The sequence below is a fragment of the Cervus elaphus genome, chromosome 22 (genome assembly GCF_910594005.1).
Source record: "Cervus elaphus chromosome 22, mCerEla1.1, whole genome shotgun sequence".
Classification (NCBI taxonomy): domain Eukaryota; kingdom Metazoa; phylum Chordata; class Mammalia; order Artiodactyla; family Cervidae; genus Cervus; species Cervus elaphus.
In genome coordinates, this window is record NC_057836.1 from 11,745,803 (window position 1) to 11,768,916 (window position 23,114).

General features: G+C 46.0%; 1 protein-coding gene across 2 annotated transcripts in view; it reads right to left on the minus strand.

Annotated features, from left to right (window-relative positions):
- Positions 1–720: 720 nt before the first annotated feature.
- ADIPOR2 (adiponectin receptor 2) overlaps positions 721–23,114 on the minus strand; it is a 37,064-nt gene continuing 14,670 nt past the window's right edge. The window contains exons 2-9 of one of the 2 annotated variants that reach the window (XM_043881345.1): positions 18,739–18,995; positions 18,279–18,329; positions 12,273–12,398; positions 8,220–8,391; positions 6,284–6,470; positions 5,919–6,106; positions 4,323–4,516; positions 721–3,262 (exon numbers count right to left, since the gene is read on the minus strand). In XM_043881345.1, coding sequence (XP_043737280.1) covers positions 3,134–3,262; positions 4,323–4,516; positions 5,919–6,106; positions 6,284–6,470; positions 8,220–8,391; positions 12,273–12,398; positions 18,279–18,329; positions 18,739–18,909 — 1,218 coding nt within the window. In that variant the 5' untranslated portion in view covers positions 18,910–18,995 and the 3' untranslated portion in view covers positions 721–3,133. Of the gene's footprint in view, positions 3,263–4,322; positions 4,517–5,918; positions 6,107–6,283; positions 6,471–8,219; positions 8,392–12,272; positions 12,399–18,278; positions 18,330–18,738; positions 18,996–23,114 lie in introns of those variants that run through there. The other variant, XM_043881344.1, reaches the window with a different exon arrangement.

The following is a 23,114-nucleotide window of genomic DNA, read 5'->3' on the forward strand; positions in this document are numbered from 1 at the left end:
TTCATTGGGTGTTGGTTACAATTACGTGACGCGTCGAGTGCTTTAACACACCCCCTTGCATGATGCGTTCTTCAGGTATTATTTACCTCTAATGATAAATTAGTAACTGCCGCTTGGAGCTGGCTCTCCCCTCTTTTCGGTGCCTGGGACTCCAGTTATGATGAAAGTGTAAGGAAGGCCGGGAAGGCTTGGGTTGGGCATGAGCACTGGTTTTTATACTGCACCCTCTTTATTAACTCATCATCATCCTGCCTGCCATCATTAACACGTTAAGGAACATTAAATGGAAATGTGAAATATACAAATTACAAGATTATCTAATTAAAACTGCCAGAGAACATTTTCAACTTTCGCAGACTCTCAACACTACACTATGAAAATGACAGTATACAACATGACTTTCAAAAAATTGGTAGCCCAATGAGTAACAAACCCCTAAGTGTCCTGAGATATTCTGTTCGGTATAGAAAATACCTTTGTGGCCAAAGAATCCTGAATGTTAATAATTTCACAAGAGCTTAGCTTGTTGAACAGTCAATCCATGGAGAGCTTTTTCAGAATGGTCTCCAGCACTCAGAGTGGGATGGTTCCAGAAATTTAAGCTTCAGTATCTAAATGAAGGCTTCAAGCTAAGAAGTACCAAAAGCTATGGAGAAGGAAGCTGAGGCAGTTTTTTCTTTAAAAAAAAAAAAAAAAAAAAAGGGCACAAAAAAAAACACATTCATATTCCACTTGGTTTTTTTATTAGAAGTTTGAGAATACAGCAAGGAGGGACATCCCATGATGAATGGGGCCATCACACAAATGCCCTTCTGAAATCCCAGCCCTCTATGATCCCCAAAAATGTGCTTTGTGGCTTTGACAATTTATAAACGGGAAGGGGGAAATACTGAGAAGGCCACTCTTCAATGGGTGAGAGTATGAAGCTGCAGAGGTCCGAAATGGCCAAGGGCCCGAAAAGAAAACGAACATCTGCTGCACAGAGCAAGCGAGCCTCTGACTGCTGAGAGTAAGGCATCCAGGCGCCGACCTGTGGGGTTCCCAGCAGGCGGAGGCGTGCGTGAGGCGGCCGGGGCTTCGAGGACACACGGAGGTGGGTGCCCACCCGCTTCCCAGGGAGGGGCCGTCACGGGGTGGGGGAAGTCTGGTTGGTGATCACGTCACTTTCTAAGGGGTTGTGCTATGTTGAGCCAGGTGCAGCTCCTCTTTGGGGAGTGGGGGGGGGCGGGGGCGGCTGGGCCCCGGACTGCTGGAGGTGTCCCAGGGGCCGCACCCCACACCCCGCTTCCCCAGGCAGGTGACCGGACGCAAGGCTGGCTTCTGGGGTACACCCTGAAGCCCAGGGAGACTGTCCCGGGTGGGGGGTACGGGGACTGTGGGCCGTGCTCCCGGAGGGGTAACACTGTTCTGCCACCGTCCAGACGGCACCAGCGCACCTGGCACCGCAGGCAGTGCCCTCACTCAGGACCAGAACACTCCCGAGCTCTACAGAGGCTTCCTGCTCCCCGGTTCCCAGGTTTTGCTGGAGACACGGGGGAAAGGAGACACCTAACCAAGAAAAAAACCCACACTGAGTAAACGGGAGACCTTCCCATGTTCCCAACACTGGTGGGAGGTGGCCAGCCGGGCTTGGGACCTTGTTCACGTCTGACGCCTGCCGTCCTGGGTGCGATTCAACCACCTGAAGCCTTTGCTGAGAGTAAAAATGGACTCGGGGCTACGTGGGCAGGTGCAGGCCTCCCAGGAGCCAGACCCTCTACACTGGCCTCTGACACCCCCGCAGGACGTCCACCTCTGGGGCTCAAGCAGCCTTATTTGAGCAGCTCCTCAAAGACACGGCTTCAATGAGCCAACCAGACTCCCTGGCAGTCATGTTTCACTTCCTTCTAAACCTTCCTACCACACCACCCCTAGAAAACTGGGCTCCGGGGGTGGGTAATGGGCTCTGGCCTCAGGGGCGTGCTGCTGGCTTCCCTGTCCCTGGAGACCTGACCGGGGTGGCAGGGGTGAAGGGGGTTGGGTTGGGGTTCGCGTGCCCAGCCCCCAGGCACCAGGCACCAGGACAGCACCACAGGGAGACTCCCACCATAGCTGGCGGGCCCTGGGCCCCTGTGCGGCTAGCCTCAGGCCAGGAGCTGTGGTGCCAGGGAAGGTGGTCTCTACTCCTGGGGGCGGGGGGGGGGGGGGGGGGGGGGGAGGGGAGGGGGAGGTAAGGCAGTGATTCTCCTGGAGGGACTCATACGGAGTGGTCCAGAGCTCCACTGCAGACACCCCATCCCCACCCCTGCAACCAGCTGAGTCTCCACCGCATTGAAAAGGATGCAGGAAGCCCTGTGGGTGCTCCCCCAATGCCCGCCAGCCTCAGTGATGTTTCTGGGTAGGTGGCAGAAACAAGTCACTCAAACTCTGACACCGTCACTACTGCCTCGATCTCACACACCCCACGTCCCCCAGCAAACACGCCGTCCCCGCCTCGGGCTCTCCAGGGCCGCCAGGCGGCGGGACGCTGCCGCCCCGGGGCCCGAGGTGTCCCCCCCGGCAGAAGGCACCCAGGGCGCCGGGCGTCATACATTCTGGGGCTGTCGCCTGATCCTCCGGCGGTCACGTGTGCAAAATTGGAACAGTGTGTGGCTCTTGCGTGTTTCGTTCTGTACAAAAGCCTCCCTCCCTCCCCTAGCCCTGTGGTTTAAACATTTATATAAATTTTTATTTAAACAGTAAGTTAGAAATCTTATTTACATTAATTTCTTTGTTCTCCCAAAAGGGCATCTAAAATCACACTGCCACCCCTCGGAGGACATAATAAATGTTCGCCAACACTGGTCGGTGTCACCATTTCTAAGGAGAGATGGAGGGAGGAGGAGGCACCTCCAGCTGACGGCCCCGCCGGCTACAAGCATGGAGACCAGCGTGCCCAGGGCGCGAGCGCCCTCCGTCGGCCAGACCCAAGAACGAGGCAGGGCTGGGCCATCTTGCCTCTTCTCCACCTGTGAGGTGTGATTTATTTTTGTTTTCTCTTCCCAGTTGCGGACCACGTGGAGCCCTGGGGCATCACGAAGCCCCACGCTGTGGGGCTCCTCTGGCGCTGGCGTCATGGCCAGTGGGGGTCACCGTCCCCGGCCTCTGGCCGCTGTCACAGTGCGTCCTCTTCGCTGCAGCCTCCGCCGACCATGAAACGGAACTCCTGGAGGTTTGAGACCCCGTGGAAATGGACGAATGCGCCAGCCACCACGAAGATGTGAAACAGCTGATGCGAGTGAAACTGGAGGCAGAAGCGGGGAGGGCGAGACATCACTAAGTCGGCAGAAGACCCTTAAGACTGTCTGTGCGGAGCCGGGGCGGGGGTGGGTGCGGCGGCTCAAATTCGAGGCATCCCTGATCTCAGAGCACCCAGCAGGCGTATCACATTCTGCTGAGGTGAAGGCAAGCTGTCCCCACAGAAATAGAGCTGCGGCCCCAAGCTCGGGACGCAGTGCACCCCTGACGCCGGGAGACCAGCAACGCACTGCCTTTACTGTGCACCTATTCCTCCTCTGTGGCCATCTCAGGATACCACCTTAACTTTAGGGCCAGGGTGCTCGCCGCTGTGAGACTCTGAAGGGGCCGCTGACCTGACAGAAGGCAGGGCTCAGGCAGTAATGAGGGTGATGGGGGGCAGCTGTGAATACAGGTGAAGCTTCGCTTGCTCCCACCACTCACCTCCTGCAGTGCAGTCTTGATTCCTGACAGGCCACGGGCCGGTACCAGTGTGAGGACCAGTACCAGGCTGCCCACTGGTCCCCTGCACTTTTCTACCCCCACCACCCTTTCCTCCTCTTGGTTTACCTTTAACAACCGGCTGGTTATCCCACCTCCCTTCCAACCACACACACAGATCAGTCTCCTGTTGCTAATCACTGAATGCTGGTACTGAAAAGGACCCGGGTAAAAAGCGAGTCTGTCCCTCTCCTCCCACACACAAGGAGACCAGACAGAGGCGGCCTGAAAACCTGCCGCCCGGCACGGGGATGGGGAACAATGACCACACCTGCCCTGAAGGGCAGGGCGCTGAGTAAGGAGCACCTGAGCTCCCGGGCCGGTCCCGAGAAGGCACTGACTGCGGCTGCGGCCCATCATGGGGCGGCGGGTCTCACGGCGGGGCCGTCCCTGCAGGGCGCGCCCTCAGCCCCGCACTCACCACGCTGACGCAGCTCAGAGGGAAGCTGGGGCAAGGGTACTTCCTCAATCATACATGCACACTTCCCTGGGTGCCAGTAACTAACTCACAGATGGACAGATAAGACAGTGAACCCTGCCCGCCCCCAGCCACCAACCACACTTACCCAGATGTCACACTTGCCGGGGAAGAAGCGCTCGGGGATGCGGGCGGCGTACAGGGCCGCCCCCGTGATGTACAGGCCGGCCATGAGCAACAGCCAGCCGATCTGCCCAATGGTGGCGGCCTTCAGGAAGCCCTCCGAGATGACGTAGTGCAAGGCGGGGATGATCCCACTCAGGCCGAGGCCCAGAAACACTCCTGGGAATCACAAGGACACAATGGAGACAAGGAGAAGGAGGAGGAACAACTTGGCACAGTACCAGTGACTCTGTAAACTGAGTATCTCAAAAGCAAGATGCAACATTAGCTTCTGGTTTGAAAGGAAAAAGAAGGTTCTTCAAACTCTGGGATTCTGCCATGCAATTCAGCACAGCTACATTCTAAAAAGAGATCTATTTACAAAGGCAAAGAGAGAGCTTCCTGCTGAAAAAGCCTTAGCTCCACAAATCAGAAGTCTTCAAGGGGCTTGGAGTGATGTGTTGATGAATGCCTCAGGAACCAACAATTCGAGTAGCTGGCTTACAACACCCTATATGCGCTTCTTTATAAGACGCAGATTACAGTACAGAGCAGTTCTACATAGTTTATCTTCCCTTGAGACAATGGACACCCCCGGGTGAGAGTGAGGTGGGGCAGGCGATGAGAGAGGGAGGGGTCTCAGGGCACCAGTCAGACACCCAAGTCCACCAGCATGGCCCCCCCACAGCCAGACTGTCTTTGAACCCTCTACAGCAGTGATTTGCAAACTTCTGGACATGCCCTAGGTTATAAGACTAAGCTGAGTCTGGATCACCATTTTTTTTTTAATGAACTGAAATAAAACATATCAGATTGTGTCAAGTTGAAGGTTAAGTACCATTTTGTCCAAGTTTTGTAATTTATGTTACTTATGTATTATTAACACATGTCTAGGGTTGTAAAAGAAAACGTCACAATCAGAAACAGCCTAAAGGTAACTGGGCTCTAAAGCCACTGTGAAGTGTGTGCCTCAACCAAGCACCACATGGACAGGAACTGCAGATTAACTGTGGCTTGGGCTTTAATACAAAATGGTCTAAAGCAAAAAGGCTGAAAGGAAGAATACTCCTTTTAGTACTTCCTGTTCATTCTCAGCAGGCACTGGGGTGTGGCACTAGAGGCAAACACTGGGGGCACAGCCCTGGCTCCAGCCCTCGCACCAGAAGAAGGGGCTTTTGGTTGGTTTCCAACCAAATAGGCATGATCCTGAACATAAAACCCTCTTCATCCTGTACCAGAGAAGGTGTGTGCTATCTCTATAACACCATCAGTTTGGGAGTAAAGACTCTTTTTTTCACACATTTTAAAATGAAAATACATAGAAAGGAACCATCATTTCACAAAAGTTATGGTGCCACAGCTGGAAGGACCACACGTAAACTGTACTACCAGATGCATCAGCTCAGCACCCACCCCCACTGACGCTGTGAGACGAGCAGGGACACCCCAACATTACAAGCCCCTCAAGAACAGGAACTGTGACTTCTCCGTCTCTGCATCACAAGTACCTAGCCTGACGCCTGGCCAGCGGCGGCCCTCTCGTGCAGACTGGCAGCACAGAACGCCGGTCTGGGCTTCTTACCTGCTCTCACGCCCCGGTACTGGGGGGTGGCAAACATGTCCCACTGGGAGACGATGATGGCTGCGATGCCCAGAACACAGATAACAATCAAGTAGACGAAGCAAGGTTGCGGGTTACAGTAGAAGGAGTAATAAAGCCAAGGAACAAAACTTCCCATAATCAGAAGAGCAATACCAGAGTAATCCAGTCTAGGATAGGAAAAAAAAAAAAAATCCATTTACTGCTGAACATCACTGCCCACTACAGGTTCCAGTCAAGAGTGCCTGGTAGGCAGTATCAAGGATTCTGCCAACTCTGCTGGATGCTCTCCCTGAGCCCACAGGCTTGGGATCACTGATCCAAACAGGGACTCTGCAGATACTTACTTAGAGAAGATCCGGGAGACCCCTTCTGAGTGGCAGTAGACTGTGTGGAACAGCCACGAGAAAGAAAGGCAGAGAATGGCCCCCAGGAAGAATAATCCAAAGACCACCTTCTCCTGCAGGGGGGCCACAAAGGAGATGTTGGGGCGAAACATATAAAAGATCCCCAGGCACAAGAAGAAGACACAACCTAGAGAAGAGGATGGAAGAAAGCCAGGGTTACTACCTTCTGAAGAGAGTGTATCAATTAAGTTTTCAGTCCTGACATCTGAATCAAAATTCTTCCAAACAACTAAACCTTATCTAAAACGCTGGTCTGCTCCAGACACTGTTGGTATCACACGCCCCTCAGCTTCACAAGCTAGGTATAATAGGGAAACTTGTGATTAATCCAAAAAGAAAACAGACAAGGCCTGCTAACTAAGCCCACCGCTACCACTAGATCCCTAAGAAATCCCATTTATAATGTTTTTGGCACATGTGCCGCAGCCAGGCTTCAAAGGCCCACTTGGCAGTTTCTTTTCAATGAACGCTGACCCCTCCAAACTCTGCTAGGAAATACAGCTTGTCTCCAACTGCTCTACGGAAACACCTGCGGCTCTGGTCCTCACCAGCTGGCCCCCAGAGTCAGGAGTTAGGGACAGTGAAATGCCATTTGGGCAATTTCAAACCAGTTTTTAAACTGTTCTTCACAGTAAGATACCACATTCTTATTGCTTGGGCAAAGGCTACTTAACACAAGACAAACACAGAAATTAAGAAGTTAAAACATTTGCTAAGTGATTCTGCGTGATCATTTAGTAAAGTCAGAAGTCAGCAACAAACTCGATCTGATTCTCTACTCTGATCTACTCTCTGATTCTGGAAAACTTGGAGGCACAGAGGAAATCAAATGTGTGATAAGATATGTACATCAAACAGGGAAAGGCCAGACTACTCCATACATTCACCAGGTTGTGTGATAGTCACTATGTCATTGCAGAACATTTTCACTGCCCCCAAAAGAAGTCCCACACCTGCTCAGCCATCGCCCCCCTACGCCCCCCAACAACCCTAACAAGCACTGATCTACTGGACTTTCTAGCTCTATGGATTTCCCCATTTTGGGTACTTCGTGTATATGGATCGTACAGTACCTGGCCTTTGTGTCCAGCTCCTTTCACTTCACACAAGGTTTTCATGGCTAGCCCGTGCTGTAGCCCATTCTCAGCAGTCCAGCCCTTTTAAGGCTATATAATACTCCACTGTATCCATATACTACACTTTATTTATAGGTCAGGTGATAGATACTTGGTTGTTCCCACTTTCCCCTTAAGATGAATAAAGCTGCTAAAAACATTCATGTACACACCTTTGTGGGAATATGTCTTCAATACTCTTGGGTATATACCTAGAATTGCTGGTAACTCCGTTTAATTTTCTGAGGAACTGTTAAACCGTTTTCCAAACAGATTGTGCCATTTTCCATTTCACCAGCAATGACCAGAGTTCTAATCTTTCCATATCCGGGCAAAGACTTGTCACTTTCTATTTTCTTGATAACAGCCATTCTTGTGAGTGTGAAGTGGTATCTCACTGCACTTCCTCAAATGACTCACAATGTCATTAAGCACCTTTCTCATATGTTCACTGGCCATTCGTAATGACTTTTAAAAATCAACTTACTTCTGTGAAATAACTACTTTCCTCTTCGTGCTCGTTAAAATATTACAGCCAATTCTGCATAGTGCCTTTTCCTTGGCCTGGTTTAAGGACATGTCTGAAAACCTAGTGTAAACTGGGACAACCAGAGACAACCACAGAGGAACTGCATCACTAGAAATCCAGCAAACAAAAACAGCAAATTCAAAACACACTTTTTAAGTTCTGTCCTTACCCTTAAATATAGCGGTGGGGGGAGGAACAGAATGGTCACATTAACCATTACTACTCAACATACCCAGCAGATGTGTCCAGATGTTGCCTGTCTCGGTGTGTATTCTGAAAATGCTCTTAAAACAGGCCCGGAAAGAAGGCATTGGGGGCCGGTGTCCATGCAGGAGGAAGTCGTTATCCTTGAGCCACTCAGGCAGCACGTCGTGAGGGATCACTCGCCATCGACCTTCCCAGACCTGGAAGAGTATCAGCAAATACCTCTGCGGGTTTAACTGTTGATTCAGCAACACTGACAGCTATCTCTTACTGAACTGCCTTACAATGAGATAAAGTAAACTATCTTTAGGAAGACAGATGCATTCAAAGGCATAATGTCCTATATTCTGAAAAAACTGAGGAAAAAATACATTCTTTTTATTGGGGTAGGGGAGCTTTTCTAAGGAAAAGGAGAGAGCAAATGAAGTCACAGAAAATATCCAGGTGACTTCCCTGGTGGCCTAATGGTTAGGATTCTGTGCTTTCACTGCTGAGGGCCTGGGTTCAGTCCCGAGTCGAGGAATTGACATGGGCAAGCCACAAGACACAGCCAAGAAGAAAAAAAAGTGCTTTCCAGCTCTGTTTCGGTCTGGCCAAGGCAAGATGAGGGGCTGAAGTCCCGCCCGTACAGATGCCCCTCCTTCATCCTTCACTACAGACTTCGTGTTAATCGCTCAGTAGTGTCTGATTCTTTGCAACCCCACCGGGGGGGGCGGGGACTGTACCCCACCAGGCTGCTCTGTCCATGGAATTCTCCAGGCACAAACACTGGAGTGGGTTGCCATTCCCTTCTCCATAAAGTCGCTCAGTCATGTCCGCTTCTTTGTGACCCCATGGACTATACAGTCCATGGAATTCTCCACACCAGAATACTGTAGTGGGTAGCCTTTCCCCTCTCCAGGGGATCTTCCCGACCCAGGGATCCGACCCAGGCCTCCCGCACTGCAGGCGGACTCTTTACCAGCTAAGCCACCAGCGGAGCCCAAGAACACTGGAGTGGGCAGCCTAGCCCTTCTTCAGCAAATCTTCACAACCCAAGAATCGAACTGGGGTCTCCTGCATTGCAGGTGGATTCTTTACCAACTGAACTACCAGGGAAGCCCCTAATATATACCAGGAAAAATCCCTGTTGTATTAAGTAAGACCATTTTTATACTTAATATTCCTGTTGGTGGGGAAAAAACATAGACTCACACTTAGATGCCTTTTGTTAAAATTGCCTCCCTCTCCTTTGGTTTCTCGTCTAATCACAACAAATATAATGAAGCAGAAAGAAGCAGCAAAGGGGTCAGAAAACCTTGGATCTCTGCCATTACCCAGTTGAAGGAGCTTTCATTAACTACAAAAATCCTCAAGCCTCAGTTTCCTTGTTTATAAAATGAGGACAAGAGTGTGGGAACTTACGAGGATCCACAGAAATGACCCATGGCACCCTCACCCCAAAGGTGGTGTGCAATCCTGCTGTCCCCACAGGCGGACCACCAGAGAGCTAGTGCCTGGGGAGCCAGCAAAGGAGCGCAGCCTCCCACCCTTCCTCTTCCTCACTGTCATTCCCCAGTCAGGCTCTAAAGGAAAGGGATGGGGGGTGGGGGAGCCCCTCCTAAAAACCACGTCAGCCTCAGCGCTCCACTCTTTTCATGTGTCTCAGACCAGTGAGCTCACACTGTAAGACCACTTCCACCTAAATTATCCTGCCCCTGCTGAGTCAAACAGACGCCAAGGAGGTAGGAGAATGTCCACCTAGGGCTTCTCCTCGGGCCCCACCTGCCGGCCACCGTGCCCACCCCAGCCCTCCCCTCCCTGCACTCCACTGGGGTGGGACGAAAAACCAAAGAACAGCAGTGACCCCCTCACAATGGCACTGAAGCTCCGTTTCCACCCTCCTCCCGACCCTGGGCCTGTGCTCACCCGCCTTCCCCCTGCCGGTTCCTAACGTGCAACAAAATAAACTCATTTGTCACCAGATGCGGCTACTCAGCTTCACTTGGGGAGAACTTTATTTTCTAAGATGGAAACCAATCTTCGCCTCCCTCCAGGCAGTTCACAGCCTGCGAACAGCTCTGCTGTGATCGTATGAGAAGAGCTACTGTGTTATCACACGAGCAGTTACTAGCTCTTACCAGTGACACCGGTACACAGTGTCAGAGCGACTTTCCCCGACGTTTCTAAACACACACTCTGGCTTCTGAAGACTGGGGCCCAGGTGCTGTGCCTCCATCACTACACTGCACCCACCACTCAACTGCAGGGCAGCCAGATGCCGACCCAAACAGGTGTTCCCCCCCCTCAACTCCAGGCAGGAAGAACAAGGTCAGGGCTTAGTCAAAGGCACCTTTGTTTACAAGCTTGAAAAGGGCAATGCCTAAATCAAACATCTTAGCAAGGGCTCACTAGGTCGGTATTAGACCATATGATACACAAAACATATTTTTAAAAAAATGACCCACAGAAGGCCTCTATGTCCACGTGGGCCAGACTATGCTGGTAGACTAGCAACGACTGAAGGCTGGAATAAAAGAGATGCCAAACACAAACACTCTCTAAAGCCTAGATGACTTTATTTACTCCCCCTATGCCTGTAGGAAAGCCTTCTCCACAAGGGAAAGCACACAGGCAAGAGGGCAGGACACCGCATTCTCAACTGTCTGTTTACTTGCTTCCAAGAAACAGAATCCGGTGTCACCAAGTACAGGCAGGCGGGTTTATCAAGGACAGTCAGGAGCTCGGCCTCGGTGGGTGGGGTGACTCAGGAAGCCTGCCCCTTCCGCACAGACACACTTCTAGGGGATAACAGGGGCTCATAATAATTTTATGACCCACTCCTTTTCCTTCAGTAAATCATAGTCTACAGCAAACAAGTGTCCTATTTATTCACCACCTGTTAGCTCTTAAACTGCAAAGTTTTATTTGCCTTACTCTCTTGGTTCAGAAGGGAGAACAAAAAGTCAAGTTACCTACAGCACCCCACTGATCCATAAATATAAAAATCCCTAGTGAGTGACTGAACACTCAACTCTGAGATTTAAGGGAAAAATTTGCTTTTGAAAACCAAAGTGTATCTTTTGTATCCCTTTGCTCTAACTCTACTGAGACAGTGATTACTAGAATGGGTTTAATGTTTCGATTGGCTTTTTCTTCACCAGTTTTCAAACACTGATTAAAATTTTCTGGGCTCTAAAAGTAGATCCATAAATGTTTAGACTTTGCCACCCTCTCCCCGAAATCCCTCTGGTCTTGAAAGAGATGTCTATATTCAGATTATAATGTTTTCTTCTCAGCTCTGGTCCAAAGTACCGGACTCTAAGTCAACTGGCCCCAATTATTTCTAGCATCATTGTAAATGTAGAAAAACCTAAATTTAGTTTTTAGGATCTAAGACTATATACATAAAAAGTCTTGGTTTCACAAAACTCATGAAAAATCAAAGTGTCAGAAAAAATTTTCTCCAAATGATCAAGAGTTCTTCAAAAACGTTTAATAATAAATTTACACACACAGGTTGAACTGTGTTGACCTGAGGTCACACCTGCCAGGATCAGATGGATCAAGTGGCTAAACCCATACATACCAGTGTCCCTGATCGTGTTTTCGAAACAAGCAACCCCAATTCCAGATGCCATTTTAGGAGAACGGAGGCCCACAGGGATCCTAATGACTCAGAAAACACAGCAGCCACACTGGCAACACTGGATGCGTGTGAAGACTAGGCAAGTCCCACCTGAGGAGGAGTCCATCACCCGCTGGACCCGGAGAGGAGCGGCATGCTGCAGAGCAGACTCAGGGTCTCAGGCATCGAGCACCCCCAGTTCTGTCTCCTTCTGTGTGTCTAACTGGTCAACAAGACGTCTACTCTGTGAGCCGGTTTCCCGGCCAGATGATCTAGTTTTCCCAAACCTTTATCAGGGCTGCTGCAGGCACGCAAGGACTGGTGCACTGCACGGGCTCATGTCCTGACGCTGCTCCTACCGACTGGGACACACACTCGCCCCAGAGGCGACACCCCCGCGCTCCTAACTTGCAGACTTCTGTTTGGGAAGGACTAAACACACAGCATGGAACTGACCAGGAACGGCCACCTTACCTTACAAACAAACTCTTCCATCCTCTCCATGGCATGGTGGGCTTGCAGCAGGGGGGACATGCCCATGAACCCCTCGTCTTCCTGAGATGCTCCATCATCATCATCACACTCACGCTCCTCCACGCTCTGCAAGGCAATCACAGAGACAGTCGGGGACAGAAATCAGGAGCCAGAGAAAGCAAACAATACTTTTACCTTGAAAAAAATACAGTGAAAACTCTCTTAAGGTTAAATCAAGGCCTCAGACAAGTTAACAATATAGGAAGTAAGGTCTGTTTATTACAGAGTTACTATGAGCACTAAAAATAAGAGGTGCCTGATTCTTCTCTGCGGACAACTGAACTACGGCAGCAGCATTCCTGTTTGTTTCAGTAGCAAGGTTCAGGAGTGGCCTTGGACGCTTTGTTTTTTGTTGTAAGAATTATACTCATGGACCACAAAATACCATTACACATACAAAGCTCAGAGAGTACTGACGGGAAAATCTCCAAGAATCCCACCCGGAACGTGTAAAATAAATACAATGCAGGAAGTGCTCTAGGGGAAAAGACGGAAAGGAGGAAAAAACACTGCAAAACTATTTACTAAATCTTTAAAACACACCAAGTACAAAAGGCAGGCCAGTTAATTTAATCCTGACAACCACCTTACTGTGATAGTATTCTTGTCTAAACCTATAAGCACAGTGGGCAGGGACTTCCCTGGTGGTATGGTGGATGAGAATCCATCTGCCAGTGCAGGGGACCTGGGTTCGATCCCTGGTCTGAGAGGGAAGGCCACCACACGCTCTGGGGCAGCTAAGCCCACGCGCCACAACTACAGCCTGCGCTCTAGAGCCCAGAACTGCAACGATGGAGCCCACATGCCACAAGTACTGAGCCCCTGTGCCTGAAGCCAGCAAGGCACAACTACTGAGCCTGTCTGCTGCAACTACTGAAGCCGTGCACCTAGCACCTGTGCGCCACAGCAGGAAAAGCCACCACAGTGAGAAGCCTGACACCACAACTAGAGAAAGCTCACATGCAGCAAAAAAGACCCAGCACAACCAAAAATATTAGTAAAATAATCCCGTGCACCACAACTACTGAGCCCTCTTATAACAGAATACTCACAAACATGGCCTCAAAAAACAAATGTCTAAAACACAACATCGTAAATAGTTATTTATTATGGTCAAGGATTGCAGAGTTGCTAATCAGAGTTCTTCACAGAGTGGGTGGTGGTAAATGTAGTTTCCTTGGCTAAACAGAGGATAACACAGTAGGAATTAAGTGGCCAGAACAAAGACAAAAATGCTTTCTCCACGACACACAGGCAAGTTTATAGCTCTGCCACATGATGAAGGTCTGGAAAGTCTGCGCTGGGAACGATATACATTATATATAAAAGCCTCTGTCTTCCAATATGAACTCTAAAGAATGACCCTGTCAGGAGTGGAAATTACTTTCAATTCCCCTTCCAGTAGCCACTAAACCATAGACCCAAAGATTTGTTTCAACAACGAACTTCATCTAAGATGATCACACATGGGGGCTAAATGCACGCTATGTTCTGCTCCTATCGTCACACCTCTAACTGTCATCAACACGAATTATGAAGAGAAACAGGGCAGTGTGAATGGTGAATGACGAAAACCCAAGCTGCCTAAAGTAAAGGCAGAAACCGTAATGCTCTAAGGCTTCCTATGAATAAATCACTATATCTACACTTAAAGAGACGTCAGTGCTCTGAAGTGAGTACAAAGACGCTTTCAAATCTTTTTTTCCTGCTCCCGTCATCTGTGAGATAAGTTAAAGTGGGTTATCTCTCAAAACACAATAATATCCAACTGATGACCCATACAAAGTACAAGCTAAAATGTTAATTCACCGGGGTGTACTTTACCTCTGGAAAGAGAACCAGAGTGATAAAGACCAAATTCCTTAAAGATCAGTCTAACAAAATGACAATAACCCATCAGTCTACTGGGGGTTTGTCTGCTTCAGCCCAGCTCAGCTCAATTCAGTTTAATAAATATTTATTAAAAGGACGTTTTCTATAAAGTGAGTAAGATACAGTCTCTGCCTTCCATGGGTGTACAATCTAATAAGGGACCAAATTAGCCACAAAGATAACTGTAACAAAAATAAGGTACAGTCAGTTTAGAAACGGAATGTGGAGCTCAGGAAAGGCTGCATGAGGAATTAGAATTTTGGAAAGATAAAAGAACTGTCGAGAGGGGAAAGCAAAAGCACTATTTTGAAGAAAAGAGACTAGTTCAGTTCAGCTGAAATTTAGGGGAAGAGCTGGACATAAATCACATATTTACATACTAGAAGTCAGTAGACAAGTGCCACAGGCTACAGTCGTTGTTCAGTTGCTCAGTCGAGTCCAACTCTTTGCAACCCTATGGACTGCAGCATGCTAGGCTTCCCTGTCCTTCATCTCAAGAAGTTTGCTCAAACTCATGTCCATTGAATCAGTGATGCCGTCCGACCATCTCATCCTCTATCGCCCCCTTCTCCTCCTGCCCTCAACCTTTCCCAGCATCAGGGTCTTTTTCAATGAATTGGCTCTTGCAATCAGGAGCCAAAGTTCTGGAGCTTCAGCTTCAGCATCAGTCGTTGCAATGAATATTCAGGGTTGATTTCCTTCAGGACTGACTGGTTTGATCTCCGTGTTGTCCAAGGGACTCTCTAGAGTCTTCTCCAGCACCACAGTTCAAAAGCATCAATTCTGTGGTGCTCAGCCTTCCTTATGGTCCACATCCATACATGACTATTAGAAAAACCATAGCTTTGACTATATATACTTTTGTCCACAAAGTGAAGTCTCTGCTTTTTAATACACTGCCTAAGTTTATCACAGCTTTTCTTCCAAGGAGCAAGCATCTTTTAATTTCATGGCTGCAGTCACCATCAGCAGTGACTTTGGAGCCCAAGAAAATAAAATTTGTCACTGTTTCCACTTTTTGCTCTTCTATTTGCCATGAAGCAATGGGACTGGATGCCAGGATTTTAGTTTTTTGAATGTTGAATTTTTCACTCTCCTCTTTCACCCTCATCAAGAGTCTCTTTAGTTTCTCTTTACTTTATGCCATTAGAGTGGTATCATCTACATATCTGATGTTGATATTTCCCCCAGCAATCTTGATTCCAGCTTGTGATTCATCTAGCCTGGCATTTCACATGTCGTCACTCTGCATATAAGTTAAATAAGCAGGGTGACAATATACAGCCTTGATGTACTCCTTTCCCAATTTTGAATCAGTCCATTGTTCCATGTCCAGTTCTAACTGCTGCTTCTTGACCTGCATCCAGGTTTCTCAAGAGACAGGTAAGGTGGTCTGGTATTTCCATCTCTTTAAGAATTTTCCACAGTGTGTTGTGATTCACACAGTCAAAGGCTTTCATATAGCCAATGAAGCAGATGTTTTTCTGGAATTCCCTTGCTTTCTCTATGATCCAACGGACGTTGACAATTTGATTTCTGGTTCCTCAGCCTTTTCTAAAGTCAAACTTGTACATCTGGAAGCTCTTGGTTCACGTACGGCTGAAGCTAGCTTGAAGGAATTTGAACAGAACCTTGCTAGCATGTGAAGTGAGTGCAAGTGTATGGTAATTTGAACATTCTTTGGCATTACTGTTTGTTGGGAGTGGAATAAAAACTGACCTTTTCTGGTCCTGTGGCCACTGCTAAGTTTTTCAAATTTGCTGACATTTAAGTGCAGCACTTTAAAAGCGTAGTCTTTTAAGATTTTGAATAGCTCAGCTAGAATTCTATCACCTCCACTAGCTTTGCTTGTAGTAATGCTTCCTAAGGCCCACTGGACTTCACACTCCAGTATGTCTGGTCCTAGGTCAGTGACCACATCATCATGGTTATCCAAGTCATTAGGACTTTTTTGCACAATATTCTTGCCACTTGTTCTTAATCACAATCATAATGCTGTCCACGACAAGAATATAAAGGTCAAGGAAACGGAAAGGTATCCGGGGCCAGGACACCAAACCTGGGTCAAAGTGTGTGTGCTCCTCCAGAAGTCTGAGAACTGAGGCCTGCTGCATCCATATAATCACAAGGACTACAAGCTAAGGCCCCCATACAGTATGACTTCGTGTGTTCAGAAAATACCTGCCCAGGAAGAGTAAGGATACAAACCACTAGGTACCTTTATTATGAGCTTCAGAACTTCTCAAAAATTCAGTAACATTAGACTGCTCAACTAGCTCTTAGTACAGCTGCTGAACTGGGCAGATCTGCTCCCTTATCAAGTATCTGCTCACTAGACTTGCTCCAACTACCAAAACCATCATAAACTCTGTGCAATGTCAACATGATCTCGGGACTGAAAGACCTGCCATAAACCACGACAGTAAGGCCCCAAAGCACACACACAGCTATCCGCAAACTCTCCTTTCTAAACAAGACCCTTAGGGTGCTGCTCACTCTTATTGCAGTAAGAAACTTCGCTTCATCTCATCAACAAGTTATTGTGTGCTTGCTTGCTTGCCTTTTTTGATTAACCATTTCTTTAACTGAAGTACAGTGAACTTACAATGCTGTGTTAGTTTCACGTGTACTGCAAAGTGATTCAGTTATACATCAACGGGCTATCCTGATAGTCTTTTTGGAAAGTTGACAGGTTGAATCCAGCCTTAAATTTAGAAATCTGCAGTGTGTAGTAAGGGCACTAGCAAGCTGATATATATAGCCCATACACACACAGGGGTCAGCAGAAACTAAGGTGTCCACAAAAACAGGAGCTGAAAGAGTTAAGCGATGATCACTGAGTCTCTGGTATCATCCAACACAGTAAGTACAACAGCTAGTCTACATGAACATTCATTCTGGTCTGCCTAGAAATATACATACTCTTAACCTTAAAGACTAGTTCTCTCTTATCAGTTTGATGGAAAAGATCTTTAAAATCATCTAATTTTTTAAAAAATCATCTAATTTTTTTTTTAATTCTCACAAAGCAACTGTTTTCTAATCTTTATTGAGTTTCCTAAGTAGACCTCAAGAAAAGAAAACGAAGTGACTGGCAGACAGGAGTCTAAGTACAAATCAGCTTTCTTATGATAAACTAACAAACTGTGGCATTCTTATGAGTTTGGTTAAAGCAAATCAGTCCAATAAATCCTAGGTTGAATGAATCAAGAGTTGGCTCCAGCCCCCACTTAGGAAGAATCTGGAGCAGAGGAAAAGTAGGACAACCATAAAGGCTGCTCTCTTTATTTAACTTTATACCTTAAAAACTCAGAGATATGAAATAAAGCCATAAAACTAAAGATCAGGGTAACCTGGTTTGAAATGGTTTGAAATGTCTCTTTTGTGTTATCTATAGATGCTTATGAAACACAAACTATAAACTTCAGCAAATACAGCTGAAAGAGCCAAGGCTTTAGAGTCAGAGACCTAGAAGTAATAGTCTATGCCCTTCAACCAATACATAACACTACACATTTCAGAAAGAATTTTGGCTGATAAAATACTGGGACAAGGGTTAAAGATCTGGATTTTAGGCTCCACTGTCTAGGCTTACTTGTTAACAAACTGACACCCTGTACCCTCTGTCCTTCGTTCCAGCCATACCGAACATTCTGCAGGTTCACACTTCAGCATACACCAGTGTGCACTGGACACACTTAGCTACGATCATTTCTGCTATTCCCTAAAAGCACTGTGCCGTTTCTGAGTCTGCACATCTGCTACTCCCTTTGCCTGGAATGCTTTCCAGTTCTTTAGGAACCAAGTCAAGCCTCATCTAGTTTCGCTTAATATATGTCCACTTCCTTTTATATAACCCCAGTCATAGAAAAAGCAATCCTAAAATTCATATAGAATGACAAAGGACTCTTTGTTCAGACACCTCTGAACAGTCGAATCAGTCTTGAGAAAGAACAACAAAGTGGGAGGCATCACATTTCCAGACATATTACAAAGCTACAGTCATGGACACGGTATGGTACTGGCATAAAGACAGCCATGCAGACCAGTGGCCCTGCTCACAGACATCTATACCTTTGCTCTCCAGGCAGAGTTGTTTGAGTCACCCAAAAGGTGGTCTTTCCTCTGGAAGGTAAAAGAAAAGACTAGGTTCTTTTCCCAGAAGCCTACTGTCTCCCACGATATGCACTGGAGACAAAGCATCTAGAGAAGCAGTTTCAGCATACACTCAGAATTTCTCCAAAAATAGAAACGATAATGCCCTCACTAAAGCATGGTCAAACTATAAGGGATGTATGGTAACTACAAAACCCATTTCATTCAACAAGATAGGGCAGCTTAAGTGTGGTTTTACATGTCAACAGAAAAGGTGTCTAGATAACTTAAGAGACTTCAAAATCTTACAAATGTGCTCGAGATTCCTTTTCAAAACGCCATCCTCTCTCCAGCAGAGTCCCCATAATTTTTAACACTCTTCCTCCAGGCACATTCTCATAAATCTGTTTTTACTCACCATTCTTTCACTTTAACTTACTTTTCTATGATAGGAAGAAAGGACAGATGCCTCTACAAGAGGCCCCCGCCCTCCGGGGCGGACGTCACTGTCACCGCTCCTCGCGCCATCGAGCTGGTGCCCTTTCCTGAGCCTGAGGGCTGGCTCTGGAGTCTTGCTGTGCTCCAGCCGGTTTTCCTCTGCCTCGTTCATGGGACACCCCAGGCTTTCTGACAAAGGAGTCTTTCTTTCTGTCCCTTCTTCTTGGGAGGGTGGATATTTAGGATACTGAGTTGACTCTACAGGAGAGAAAGCTCTGTATTAACATATTTGCATGAGTGATGTGGGAAGACACAGGTTGTATTATTATACACTAAAACTAAAATTTTCTGTACTCATTAAGAAAAATAAATAACGTATGAAAAAAAAACCTATTTTGTTGAAAAAAGGACTGCCAAGATCTACTTTTAGATGAAAAAATCAGAATACAAAAGATACGTGTATAATATTCCCACTTACATATTCTAATAAAAGAATATAATCATAAACACATATACTTCTGTACACAGGATAACTATTTAAATATTCAAAACTGTGTTTTCGGTGCACAAGTATATACACAAGGAAGAACCTAGAGTTAGGAGGGAGGCAGCTTACTTTTCACTTTATTCTGCCTGCATTTTTTTCCCCATATGCCATGTACTACTCTTTCAGTTAAAAAATACCTAATATAGAAAGAATATATGTGGATTTTATGTACTACAACTAGGTTTTACATTTTCAATTTCATTTACATCATCACAACGATTCTTCAGGGTATTCTAACTTCTACTTCATAAGTAAAGAAATCAAAATTCACCACACTTTTATGAAATAAAACAATGCCTCTGACTGGCAGGGCATATATTAATGGTAGTGTTTTGCATTTAAGTTGCTTAATGTCTGATATTTCAGTATTTTTAGCTGTTTCGAACTCTAACTGGACTACCCTGGAAGGTAAAACCTCAGGGCCAGAGCACACTTTCATACCCCTCTGAGCTCCCAGAAAGTGCTGTGCACATAAATGTTTAATGAATAGGATGACATTTAAATGTTCTTAAGTGGTAAAAACACTTTCAGAAGTCATCAATATTTCTCTAAACTGGATCACATAAGTTTCCTAGGAGTTCAATAATTCCAAGTCCTTGGCCCTCTAACTCATAAACTCGTAGGACAAAAGCTTATTTTAGAGATTTAAGTTACATATCCAAATAAGGAGATTATCATAGCCAATCCAACTAAAAAAATTGAAAACAGGAAGAAGCCAAGGTACATGTTATGCTCATAAATCCCAGGAGATGCAAAATTCTTACGGGGGAAAGGAGGAGTGGGCCAAGTGGGAGGGCCTAGCCAGCATGCAGAGAGGGTGAAAGGTACACTTAGCGTATGTGGTGGACACACAAGACTAAGCATTAGCTCAAGAGTTCAAATTAGACTAAGAATTAGCCAGCTGTTAGTTTCATGAACCATCTGAGTTTGTTGCAAGAGTTCTCTCAAGTTTTTAGAACAAGAACAAACACAATCTTTAAACATCACCAAAACTGGACCTGTGCCTATCACATAAAGGCCTAAGCAAGCACATTCTAGTAGTGAGATTATAAACTATGCTATAAATGTCCACTTCTGAAAGAACAAACAATGTTAGTGGCTTATACATACTTATTTACAAAGCTGTTTCACACCCACCATTTCACTCTGTTTCAGGGAAGAGGGATCTAACATTTACTGTGGATTGGCAAAGTTAAATTCTGTATCACAGGACCTCACACAATTCTTACGGATGGCCCTCTAGGGTATTTTACCCCCCATTATATAGACGTGGAAGCTGAGGCTCAGAGATCAGGTTACTTAGCAGCTGAACTATGGTCCAACAGTACTTGCATAAATGATTTTCTTGCTAAGAAGAATAAAAACACGGGAAGTATCTGGAATTAGGCTTTAATTTGCTCTAAGATTTTTAACAGGAAAAGGGAGTGAGATGGAGATGGAAAGTAAGACTTCAGAGCACCATTATCTGTTAATCCAAAGAGTTATTCTAAGGGAATAGTTAGCATATTCTAAGTTATTCAAAGAGAAATTTTTCATTCATCAAGATTCTATGAATGCTCCGCTTGCCGTATTACACACAAGTTGAGAGAGAGAGAAAGAGAGGGAAAAGAAAGAAAGGAACCCAATACATAACACCTGGCAAGAAAAAGCAAGTTAACTGAGAGGTGCTCTGAGTCTATGAACAGATGTAGAAATCCTACACAAGTCAAACTGGGTAACTCCCAGCAAGCAGAGCAGATCTAAGGTCTTTGAAAAGTTGCCTCATGTGTTCTAGGAGCAGACTCAAGCGTCACTAACTCTGACCAAAAGCAATGGGGGTTTGCCAAGCAGAGTAGAGGAAAGGTACTCTGTGAGGAGAAAACAGCATATGCAAGGCAAGGAGTCCAGGGTCTGCCCAAAAATCAGAGAACAGGGACAAACTCAAGATATGCTCAGTACAGAAAAATCGACATTTGGATAACTGAATGAGGGTCCATGAAGACTAGACAGAAAGAAATCAGATGACTCAGGCTTTTTGCTCAGGCAGCCAACTGCACAGAACACTACTCACTGAGATGAAGAGATGATATGGGGAGAAGTAAATTCATAGTAGGAGAATGAATTAGTTTTCAGAAATGGGGTCTGAAGTTCAAGAAATGTTCAGCTGGCACCAGGAAACACAAGTCTGGAATTCAGAACAGAGAATGAGCTTGAAAACAGAACTAGGTATTACTAGGATTAAAAGTGATACTAGCATATTAGTTAACAACACTAGACAAAATCCTTTTTAAAAAAGTTATGAATTGTAGTGCTAGAGAAGATTCTTGAGAGCTCCCTGGATTGGAAGGAGATCAAACAGTCAACCCTAAAGGAAATCAACCCTGAATATTCACTGGAAGGACTGATGCTGAAGCTCCAATACTTTGGCCACTTGATGCAAAGAGCTGATTCACTGGAAAAGACCCTGATGCTGGGAAAGATTGAGGGCACAAGGAGAAAGGGATGACAGAGGATAAGATGGTTGTTTGGCATCACCGACTCAACGGACATGGGTTTGAACAAACTCTGGGAGACAGTGAAGGGCAGGGACGTGTGCTGCAGTCTAAGGGGGTCACAAAGAATCAGACAGGACTTAGTGACTGAACAACAAAAGGAGTTTGACGGGGTAAAAATCAAAGTAAAAAATCCAGAAGAATGAATACCAAATAGTAGATTGTACAGTCAGGACTGGAACCTACTAATCTCTCGACTGTCAGTCAACTGTACTCACACTGGGTTTCCTTCCCAATGAGAAAACCATGAAAAATTTAAAACTCTACTTCTTAAGACTTCATTTTCCCTTCAAATAATACTGTACAAGGTAAACTTATGTTGCTTAAAAGCAACAAGGTTGCTTAAATGGTTACCTATAAAGCAATTTTTTTCTACCCAAAGAAACTGCTAACTTAATGGTTTGATACTTGTGGTCTAAAAATCTAATTCTATTCCAGGAAAGGTACTTTCTAAAAACCAATAGTTGTCTGCATGTTCCATGAGGCAAGCATGTGCTCACTGCTGAGAATCAACCTGCAACAGATACACAGGTTTCTTGAATGAATGTTTCATTCTCCAGGGGAAAAAGAGAAGTACTTAATCATAGTTACACTGGATTCTTGCCAAGGTAGACTACAGTGCAATGTATTACTTCACCTATTTCATACTGTTCACTTTTATGTTGCCCCCAATTTTAAAAGAGCAAGCAAGCTGTGGAAAACAGTATGGCAGTTCCTCAAATAAATTAAAAATATATTTACTATACGATCCCACCAACTCCACTTCTGGGTATGTATGTACTCAAAAGAACTGAAAGCAGGGTCTTGAAGAGACATTTACACACTCACGTCCATATTCACAACAGGTAGAAGAGAGCAGCCCGAGAGTCCATCAGTGGATAAACAAGCACCACGTGCTGTCTATACACCATATCACCATATGGTAAGTGAGATAAGTACAAAACACAAATACTGCATGATTCCACTTACCATGGGTGCTTAGGGAAGTCATACCCACAGAAAGAATGGTGGCTGCCAGGGGCTGGGGGAGGACGGAATGGGAGTCACTGTTTAATGGGTACAGTTTCCGTTTTTGCAAGATGAAAAAAAGCTTTGTGGATGAATGGTGGTGATGCCTGCACAGCAACATGGGTGTACAACACGGTGACTACACACTTAAAAATAGTTAAAGTAACTTTCATGTTATGTGTATTTTACGCATTTTTTAATAGGGGGGTAGAAATACACTGTAGCACTGTATCATATTGCCTCTTTGTCCAGTAAATTTTTTATTGATGTAAAAAATACACTCAGAAAAGC